This window comes from Anopheles gambiae, chromosome 3 (genome assembly GCF_943734735.2).
Source record: "Anopheles gambiae chromosome 3, idAnoGambNW_F1_1, whole genome shotgun sequence".
Classification (NCBI taxonomy): domain Eukaryota; kingdom Metazoa; phylum Arthropoda; class Insecta; order Diptera; family Culicidae; genus Anopheles; species Anopheles gambiae.
The window spans coordinates 85,882,084-85,893,356 of NC_064602.1; the positions used below are offsets into that span (position 1 = coordinate 85,882,084).

Sequence of the window (11,273 nt, forward strand, 5' to 3'; positions counted from 1 at the left end):
GCGTCAACCTACTAGAAGTACGATAATTGGGCAATTTCATTAAGATAATAACATAAATGAAGGTAGTTTGTATAGGATTCCATTATCCATTAGACCACAGGATCATACAGGATCATTATTCATTAGTCCACTACATCAAAAAACTTTTTGTTGAATGAGTAAAACTTTGTTGCTATTATCATTTTGCTTGATAATTGTAATAATGATATTAATTGTTTATCAAAAAATTAAAAAATATTTAAAAACAATCCTTTAGAAACGTTTAGGCGTTAAGTTAGGCCGCTGGGGTATAATTTTTAATTACACCCATTTATTCTCTAACCAACCAAATTTTAATCCCCCCCCAAGAATCCGTTGAAAATATGTTCAAAAGAAATATCGCCCTTTGTGCGTTTTCCTTAGCTCCCTCTATGAGTGAGCGTGTGTACTACCGCTGTCAGTGCTCAATTAACACACACACACATACGCATCCAACGGCAATGCCTACTGGCAGGCGCACACTGCACGGTACGCGTACTGTCAGCAGCCTCCGACACAGATTGTCTACCTTCAGGCGCAGCACACCGCACAGTCGATACGATGTTAACATATTTTTAAGCCAAGTTTTGTGTTGCAAGTCCTTTGCCGCGCCGTAAAAAAAGGGAAACGCATACACACACACGCAGACACAATCTACACAACCGATCTGCAGGAATTTGAGACTGAGAAGGAAGACAAGCAGTCTGTTAATCTGGCAGCAGGTCCCATCATCCCATCACCCCGCGCTAATCGCCATGCAAATCGCGTACGACGAAAGACGTCCCCCGCTGCGACCGAACGAGCGTATGGTGCTGTTTTAGGCCGGACCTAAAACCAGTGGCACACGAGACAAAAAAACGAGTGTTTCGGTTACTGTGTGCAGCCTTCTGTGCAGTGTGCGTCCGTTTGTGTGAGCAGGATGGAACCGGACCGTGGTGTGGCGGTGCTGAGCTTCAAGTGTCCGCTCTGTGATATGCCGATCGAGTCGCAGGAGAAGCTGAAGCAACACATCAAGGTCACGCACAGCCATTACTACTACGATACGTATCTGTTTCCGCCGGAGATGCTGTTCCCGGGCGCGTCGTCCAGCGCGTCGGCCAACGTGGAGGGTGTAATCAGCAACGAACCGGTAAGGGAGGAGGGCTTACTAGCAGCTTACTGCATCAGCTGGGAAGTTGGGCTGTGTCTCTATGTTTAAATCTCGCTTTCCATTTTTAGCTCTCCACGCAGGAAGTGACAATCGAACAGGCGGAAGAGGAATGCTGCACCTGCTGCGGGTACGAGGAGACGGGCGGTGACTGCGGGTTTTGTGACTGCGAGGACGATGCACAGGGCGAATGTGACGACTGTCTGGTGATGTGAATGGTGGCCGGGGGTTTGTTGCCGCTTCCACTTCCGTTTCAATTTCCAGCGCCGGGAGAAAATGGTACCCGGGGGCTGTTGGCTGGTTGGTTGGTAGGGACATACCGACACACCGCATGTATTAAATCAATACAAACTGTTGCACACCTTTCCCGCCGGCGCTGCATTGCCATTTCGCCAAGGACGCTCAGCCATTCGCCCGAAAGTGCCTAACAACTCCAATCTGTCCGGTTTGTTTTAATTTTTGTAATTTAAAAAACATACAACCTCCCCCAGGAGAGGCATCAGGAAAATTGGCGCTACAAAACCAGCATTACGGGGATAGGAGACGGCTTCCAAAAGCTTATCAGCTGCACCCAAAAAAGATACTTGTCAAAAACATAATTGCTATCGTAAGAGAGCGTGGCCAAACGAAAACAGCATGTCATGCTTCCTTCTCTACCAAATGGTGTTGAACACTTTATGGAATAGAAACAAAAGAAACCTCCCCAAGACTGTAAGACGTCCGGTACTACATGCAACTTCCTTCCGCTTGGAAGAAGACGCACAACAAAAAAAGAAATGAAAAGAACCCCAAAACGAACCACCGATTAAGTGTTAAGAAGGAGGCTTTTGAGCGTAACACGAGCTTTCTAGTTTTCATTACTCTCTTCCAAAAAAAAAACAGAAAAAGACCCTTCCAAAACAAACAGAGGCGGTGGGAAAAACACAAAGAAAAGAAAAGTTTGCATAAAAGGGTAAAATAGCGTAGCTTTAATGTAAGATTTCATTTACCAAAACGGTCCCCATTTTAAAAGCATATTGCTCTGTCGAACTAGTATTTAAATGGGATGTTGAATGTTAGGATGTGTTGTAGTTGTGTGGTAGTATTTTCACCCCCCGGCATGGGAGCACGCGTCAGAGTCGCACTCTTTTACTCTTGTGGTAGCTTGGAGGAGTCGAGGACTAGGCAAAATTCAATGTATTTTGTGTATGCGTGTTGCGTGCTTATACGTTTGTTAGTAGATAGCATGGCAAGCATGGCAATACTTAGACTGTAGTACACGATACACGATGCACACACACACATTTACTCATAACATGATATTCTAGATCATGATCAATGCAGCCTAATTAGAGCAGATCGCTGAAGCAGTGCAGCAGCAGCTGTGCGAGTAGTTTTTAAGCGCCGACACTAGACACGGGTTTGGTCTAGCAAACAGAAACTGAGTAACAGTATTGCGTTAACATGAAAGCGGAAGATGATGATGATGATGTTTTGGGCTAGCTTAAGATCTATCTATCTAACTTATTTACCGGTAGAGCCAAAGCAATGAGGCTGTAGAAAGAGGGGGAACAACAAAATGCGTAGAGTACAAGACTGTAGCATGCAAACGACTGTAGTGCAGGATGGCACCAAGTGCTGATGACATACAAAACCACCTCCCTTCTTCCCACCCCTTTCAAACCCTAAAATGGAGTTGCATCTGCCAGTGCAAGCCGTTAGTGTTGGTAGAGAAGGTTCCCTTCTGGGTCACTTCCTTTTGATGTTGTGTAGTATACTGTTAAGAAGTCCCAACCTTGTCGATATCATCTGTAGTCGTTATGGTGTTGAAATTTTGACATTAATTTTGTGCAAGATTTTATAGCGAACGCGTTACACGAACTCGTTGATTGTATCTACAAAAACTATATACTTTCCTGAAACAAGGGATCGATTAGCGTTGTGGAACCCTTTTAGAGCTTTATCTCTTAGGAAGAAGAAAAAAAAGATTGAATTTTATACCTTATTTTCATGCTCTATTTTCGATTATGGACTGTTTGTGTGCGATATTTAAAGGAAAGGCTAGATTCGATGTAACCACCTGTTTTGTACCTTAACATATGTGCACGAGTGGTGCATATAGCACTCAACCCAACTCACACGAACGTTGCGATGAATACTCCATTTCCTTCACAATTCAAGGCACTTTTAGAATTTATTAGCATGAGAGGAAGAGAGAGAGAGAAAAAAGGAGAGAGAGACAGAGAGAGAGAGAGAGAGAGAGAGAGAGAGAGAGAGAGGAAGGGATAAAGAGCGAGAGAGAGAGAGACAAAAAGAATGTGGAAAATGTAATACTGATAAACAAGCAATTGGAGTGCCCATCTGGAATGGTGCACGGAAATAGGAATGAATAAAGAAATATATTAGTAGTTTACAATTTTCTAGCTGTTTTTTTTGTAACCATACCCATTTATTATTTGAGATTCAGTAAAAAGCTACTATTTGAAATGAAAATTGCATACCTTTAGGCGACGATGTGTAATTTGAGCGTATCCATGGTACAGTCGTCAACTTGAGCGGCTTAATAACATGCCCGTCGTTGTTTAGTGTCTAAAATGGACCGCCCCCCTCCCCCCCCCCCCCCCCGTAGCAAGGATCCGGCTGCACGGTACTGAATAAAATACTTGAAAGCCTGTTTCTGCCGGCATATCTTCGTAGGACGTTTACGCCAAACAGAAGTCCAATTTGAGACATAAAGCGTAACACTAAAGAGTATCAATAGTTGTGTGCACCACAAGCTTTGTGGTTGAAGAAAGTATGAAACGTCCCTTTTGTATACGCTGTGACTGCATAGATTGCAAATTAACAATAATAAAACAGTTACTTTGTATTTAATTTAAGTAACATCAATCGTTTAGTAGCGGAATGGGAGAACTTTCCATCATTATCAACAGATGGATAAGGGAGTTAAAAATTGCATTTCTTCCATGTTTATTCCATTGTATTTTGGAAAAGAAATGAGTGCTGTTGCACCTTACCACAGATTGTTTCAGATTTTATATTGTCCCAACATTAACATTAACATTCCAGAGATCCAGGAAGGGTGTATTTATGCCACATTTGCCGCGCAAGCGTTTTTTTTTTCAGTTGGCTTAAACAATTATTTTATAAGCCCCTAAATGTATGTAATATGATGTTTAATAACGAACACTACGGAGCAGAGACCTCTGGTTCCAAGGATTGACTGACGGATGGATGGTTAGGTTGTATAAATAAAAAAGACAAGCATGATTCAGCTTTTTATAAGAAGAGCTATGCTTTGCGCCTCATTTTTTTCTTCTGACATTTTTTATTGATAGTTGCGCGAAGCTCTGAATCTTTAAACACTTCTGGCTCACGTATAATTTTATTCTTCTTCTTTGGCTCAACAACCGATGTCGGTCAAGGCCTGCCTGTACCCACTTGTGGGCTTGGCTTTCAGTGACTAATTGATTCCCCCCCCATAGCAGGATAGTCAGTCCTACGTATTATTATTTATTATTATTATTTATTATTTTATCATTTATTATTTTATTATTATTATTATTATTTTATTAAGAACTGATATACTTTCAAGCTTTAGCAGACACAGTTCTATATTGTCTACAAAACGCCTTAAAATGAAATGCTATTACGGCAGTTGAAGGAAAATACCTTGAATGTTCAGTTAAAAAACGTTTTGTGTATTGCATACTTGTAGGCGCTGCCTTATTCCAACCGAAATGCTTGAATTTTTGGTAGCGTATGGATCACTTCGTTTTCACAAAGTTACATGCACTAGAATGAGAAAACTTTACCCTGCCTATTTCGAAAGAATAAGATCGTCACGCGCGAACGATTTTGAGCGGTTTTGTTTGCCAATGCATCCATACCATTTGCTACACATGAGACAGGATGCGATGGAAATCAAGAAGAAAAAAAACATAGGGAAAATTACTCATCTCTTATCATCCAGCAAGCGCTCCAGAATTAATAAAACAAGAAAAAGAATAAAAAAACAACCCTGCATCTCAATAAGGCACACGCTTCGCACAGATCACACCGAAAAAAGGGGGAAAAAGTTTTGTAGTTTCCGTACGATATTTTACCCGTCAGCCGAACTGTTCCCTAGCCGTGGCGAGGGATTCGTGTGCTCCCAGTGTGCGATTTCATCGGTCATTTATTTATCCCTCCCGTACGTACCGTGTACGTGGACATGTGCAACAAGGGACTGAAAGTTTCCTCCCTTCCCCATCGCACTCCCCTTCTCTGCTAGCGAAGCTATCGAACTGGATGGCATTTCCGGTTGTTTGACTTCCACCACGATCGGGGACTAATGGTTGGGTAAAAAGTGTGAAAGTTTGAATTGCTCCTGTTGGTCCCCGTTGTGATATGGTGGCTATCTATGTGTGTGTGTGTGTGAGTGGTTGGGTACCATGTACGTACATGCTGTGGTCAGCACTGCTGTAATATTCATACTTTTCTCTTCCACATGAACGATTCGAAGTGATGGGCAAAGTTTTCTGGGCGTCCCTAACGTCCGAGCGAGCACTTGAACGGTTTGGTCCAGTTTTTTTGGTTTTGTTTGTTTGTTGCCCTCCCCTCAACGCAGCGGGGCTCACTTTTGCTTTCACTTGGACAAAATGAAAGAAACAAAAAAACGTAGCCTTTGCAGACAAATTCTTTCAAACAAAGAAACAGCAAGTACTAAAAGTACCATAAAATGCCAAATGTCAACCAATATTCCGTCGACAGCGTCCACTGATATTTATGTTTGTTGAAGGAGTTTTTGCTTTGATTGTTTTTTTTTTTGCACACCACATTTGCCTACTGACCACTGGAGCAACAAATCGGAATGCTGAACAAAAGCCAAACGACACAAAACCTCAAAACAAAACCATCCCGAAACAAAGAAACCTTTCCTATTGCCCGTGCCGTGGCCTGTTTGCTGCCGCAACGTTGCACGCATAAAATGTGGCTTGTGTCAAATAAATCTCGTTCGAACGAAGACCCCCTCACTCAGAAAACACGAAACTTTTGTGCAAAGTTCTCGGCGCAATTCCATAAGATGGACAGTTGTTACGAATTATCGTTTCGAAAGTACGCAAAGAAACTGTCTTTCTTACCGCGTGTGGTAAGGTTTCGAGTGCGGCAAGAATGTAATAAAATCCGAGAACTTTCCGATCACGATAATGTTGGACGTTTTGTGATGCTTATGGAGAAGAATGCAATTGGTCGTTGGATATAAAAAATACAAAGAATTTTTTCGCTGGTACTTATTGCTTGCATGATAAAATACAGATAAAGACAAGCCTTCAGCAATATTTCTTATAATGTTGGGGAAAAAATGTGGAACTGTAATTGTGGAATGTTTATTTACTTGGTGTGTTTGATCAACTGAAACCAAAGGAAAAAAAGCTCCCATCATCTTACGTGGTTGTGTCGTTCACGTAGCGCCTGAAAGTATGCTATGCTCTATTTAAATGCTTTCTAAGACATGCGGTCGTAATTTGGCAATAATTTCGTCTTGTTAAATCTGCTTAGCTCGCCTACTTCGGTAACTAGATACTAAAGGACAATTCTGGATAGAAATCTACATTGCATACATTTAGGCGAAATTTTTAACAACACTTATAAAAAGGTTTTTTTTGACTGAAATAATATGATTTTTTTGAGTATGTGTGGTCTTCTTGTTGAACTTAAAGTAGAAACTGGCGAGTAAGTTCTTACAGGGATGCACAGTCCAATAAACAATTGTATAAATTCTTAAAACAATGCCTGATTAGAAAAACATCATTGTCTATCACTTGTAAATACTTCAACCCGCATTTTGTACACTGTCCCCATGATTTAAATAATTGTCAACTTCGATTGGAAAAATATCATTTTTTTGCTTCAAATCATGCATTACTTGAAGCTTGTGGACAATTGTTCAGAGAACTGTAAAAGCACGTAAAATAGATACCAAAAACTCCTGGTAGAAAACAACGCCTAATAGTATGCAAAAAGCGCCAAATGGTATACAATCTGCATGCTTTTGCCTCCTTATGACAGAAAGCGCTATTGCTAAGAAGCAAAATCTTCTGCACCACGATGGACAAACATGCAGATTAATAGCTCATCCAAATATCAAACAAAACAGTCACACTGCAGAGCTAATTATTTTCGTGCCTTTCGGGAAAAGGCATGGTACCAAATCAAAATCCGACCAAAGGAAAATGAGCAACAACAAGAACAAAAAGCTAACCCCAAAAGTTTTCTCTGCTTTTTTTGCAGCCCCGGTTTTTCACAAAAACTTTCCATTCGCCGCCACTATAAAATCTGAAGAAGCTTTGCCCAAGAACAGAGACGTTGGCAAAAATGGCAAAAGTCAGCCCTGAAACGCGGCAAATGGTCTGGCCGGTTCGTACGGCGGACCCGCCACCCAGGCATCCGGACAAACCGAGCATGAATCGTTGCTTTATTGCCGCTATTTAAATGCAAATTTTGTAATTTACAACTTTCATCCGTTCCGTGCTAGTGCGCGTCGTCGATGCTTGCTGACGCTAGCGAAAATGATGGCGGCCCTTTCCCCCCCTCCCCCCCCCCACGTAGCGCTTAAGCGCTTCGGGTTGTGTTGCCGGATTGTTTGCATCCTCTGCTTTTCTCGCACTCTTTTTTCTAATGTCGCCTTGTGTGAGCTTTCTTAGCCTTTGCTGGTGTTTGCCCGTGCTTGCTTGCGATCAGCGATGCTCTTTCCGTTCCGAGCGATGCGATGCCACTGTGCTGTAGTGTTGCTGCACTATCCACAATTGCAGTGGCAGCAAATTAAGCAGCTCGAAGGAAATGCCCCGACTCCGGGGAGCGGATAATCGTAAAAATCCAAACTGCTTGCAGATCCTTGGAGCCTCTGGTTTCGGTGGTTTACGATCCCGACTCTGGAGGTTTCGTTCACTTTTGTTTCCTGCAGAACGAAGAACGTGGTCCGGCGTGGTTTGCGCTTTTGCTCACTCTCTTATGGTTTATGGGTGCCAAATTTTCGGAACTCCTTGTGGAATTTTTGGACAGCAAACGATCCTTTCCGGACGTTTGCTTTTATTTGTGTGTTTTTTTGGGTGTTATCTCTCTCTCTCTCTTTGGTTGATTTCAGCACGAAGGTGAGGCATTTTACGCCATTTCCACTTACCGACCGTACGGCTGTTCTTCGTTTGCCAAAGGGAAAATTACCAATTAGTGTCGTCCCGGTTTGGGAACCTTCCCTGGAACTGGGACCAAGATGCAGTCAATGAATAAATTAAAACGACTTAATTTGTGGCAGCTTGATACATGCACACTCTCATATACAAACATACACACACATCTACAAATAAAAACAAGCTAGAGGAAATGTTTGTGAAAAACGGTTTCCTTTTCGTAATTGCCAGCCGGCCTTCGCACAGATGCAGCATTTTGCCTTGAAGAAAAAGGCGATTGGAGAAACCCGACAATCAGTGCTGCAAAATGTCACTATCAATGTCATAAAAAAATCTGACTGAAACAAAATCCATATCAGCGTCACGTACTCAATTGTGACAATCAGAGGTGATACTCAGAACGATTGGTGTGACCAATACATGCTCATGACATGTTTGCGACCATCGCTTGGTTAGTCACTATATCACGACTTTTTTTGCTGTGATCAATTTTGCAAAATGTCACTTACACAGTCATGACAAATTCTGGCTGAAACAAAATCATCTCAGCGTCACGAGCTCTACTGCGAAGATCAGAGGCGAGCCTCAAACAGTTGGTGCGACCATCGCATGCTTGGTGACATTGTGTGCAACCAACTCGTGTTCAATCACTTGGTCGCGACATTTTCAGTCGGTGATCATCGCGATGGTCACGGGAGATATGCGGTGCGTGCGAGTGGATTCAAGAAACAAAATGAGCATGTTTTCTTGCTCTGTTTGACCCAACAGACCATCAAAGCAGATAGAGGGAGAAAGCATGCTCATTTTGTTGCTAGAGCCTACGCGCCAAGTATATTCCAAGAATGTCGCGATTATCGTCGACAACAATGTCCAAGAGAGTGATCAAAAGTTGGGTGCTAAACTAAATGTCACCAAGCATGTGATTGATTCTCCAACTGTTTGAGTATAGTCACTGATCATCTCAGTTGTGTACGTGATCTGATTTGAGTTTCGTTTCAGTCATGAGTGTTGATGACTGAAACAGTGGCATCTGACAGCACTGTTCACAACCAGAAAAAACACATGATAATGCTTGCGCCGGCATTAAGCTAAGTTTGTCAGTCAGAGTATCGCGTTGGACTCAAGAATTCACATGTCGTGTTCAGCATATCATGGCGCACTTTTATTGACTATCAGCAATGAGCATCAAGCTACCACGGATATGTTCATTGTTTTCGTTGGTGTAAATCTCGTGATACTCATGACATTTTGCAACACTGCCGACAGTTTCACAAATTGAAAAAGTGAGTTTGTTGATTGAATGGCGCATAAAAAAGTGAGTTTGTTGTAAAAAAGTGAGTGAATCACTCATAAAAAAGTGAGTTTGTTTAAAAAAAGTGAGTGAATCACTCATAAAAAAGTGAGTTTTTTGAGTTTTTTGAGTTTATTGAGTTTGAAAAAGTGAGTTTTTTGAGTTTATTGAGTTTGAAAAAGTGAGTTTTTTGAGTTTTTTGAGTTTGAAAAAGTGAGTTTTTTGAGTTTTTTGAGTTTGAAAAAGTGAGTTTTTTGAGTTTTTTGAATTTGAAAAAGTGAGTTTTTTGAGTTTATTGAGTTTGAAAAAGTGAGTTTGTTTAAAAAAAGTGAGTGAATCACTCATAAAAAAGTGAGTTTGTTTAAAAAAAGTGAGTGAATCACTCATAAAAAAGTGAGTTTTTTGAGTTTTTTGAGTTTATTGAGTTTGAAAAAGTGAGTTTTTTGAGTTTATTGAGTTTGAAAAAGTGAGTTTTTTGAGTTTTTTGAGTTTGAAAAAGTGAGTTTTTTGAGTTTTTTGAGTTTGAAAAAGTGAGTTTTTTGAGTTTTTTGAATTTGAAAAAGTGAGTTTTTTGAGTTTTTTTGAGTTTGAAAAAGTGAGTTTGTTTAAAAAAAGTGAGTGAATCACTCATAAAAAAGTGAGTTTTTTGAGTTTTTTGAGTTTATTGAGTTTGAAAAAGTGAGTTTTTTGAGTTTATTGAGTTTGAAAAAGTGAGTTTTTTGAGTTTTTTGAGTTTGAAAAAGTGAGTTTTTTGAGTTTTTTGAGTTTGAAAAAGTGAGTTTGTTTAAAAAAAGTGAGTGAATCACTCATAAAAAAGTGAGTTTTTTGAGTTTTTTGAGTTTATTGAGTTTGAAAAAGTGAGTTTTTTGAGTTTTTTGAGTTTGAAAAAGTGAGTTTGTTTAAAAAAAGTGAGTGAATCACTCATAAAAAAGTGAGTTTGTTTAAAAAAAGTGAGTGAATCACTCATAAAAAAGTGAGTTTTTTGAGTTTTTTGAGTTTATTGAGTTTGAAAAAGTGAGTTTTTTGAGTTTATTGAGTTTGAAAAAGTGAGTTTTTTGAGTTTTTTGAGTTTGAAAAAGTGAGTTTTTTGAGTTTTTTGAGTTTGAAAAAGTGAGTTTTTTGAGTTTTTTGAATTTGAAAAAGTGAGTTTTTTGAGTTTTTTGAGTTTGAAAAAGTGAGTTTGTTTAAAAAAAGTGAGTGAATCACTCATAAAAAAGTGAGTTTTTTGAGTTTTTTGAGTTTATTGAGTTTGAAAAAGTGAGTTTTTTGAGTTTATTGAGTTTGAAAAAGTGAGTTTTTTGAGTTTTTTGAGTTTGAAAAAGTGAGTTTTTTGAGTTTTTTGAGTTTGAAAAAGTGAGTTTTTTGAGTTTTTTGAATTTGAAAAAGTGAGTTTTTTGAGTTTATTGAGTTTGAAAAAGTGAGTTTGTTTAAAAAAAGTGAGTGAATCACTCATAAAAAAGTGAGTTTGTTTAAAAAAAGTGAGTGAATCACTCATAAAAAAGTGAGTTTTTTGAGTTTTTTGAGTTTATTGAGTTTGAAAAAGTGAGTTTTTTGAGTTTATTGAGTTTGAAAAAGTGAGTTTTTTGAGTTTTTTGAGTTTGAAAAAGTGAGTTTTTTGAGTTTTTTGAGTTTGAAAAAGTGAGTTTTTTGAGTATTTGAATTTGAAAAA

General features: G+C 39.7%; 1 protein-coding gene across 1 annotated transcript; it reads left to right on the forward strand.

The window, feature by feature from the left end:
• Positions 1-234: 234 nt before the first annotated feature.
• On the forward strand, positions 235-3,560 carry LOC3291371 (uncharacterized). Its single transcript, XM_559913.3, has 2 exons — positions 235-1,147; positions 1,237-3,560. Exons 1-2 carry the CDS (start codon positions 938-940, stop codon positions 1,378-1,380), a joined length of 354 nt encoding a protein of 117 aa, XP_559913.2. The 5' UTR covers positions 235-937; the 3' UTR covers positions 1,381-3,560.
• Positions 3,561-11,273: the final 7,713 nt, after the last annotated feature.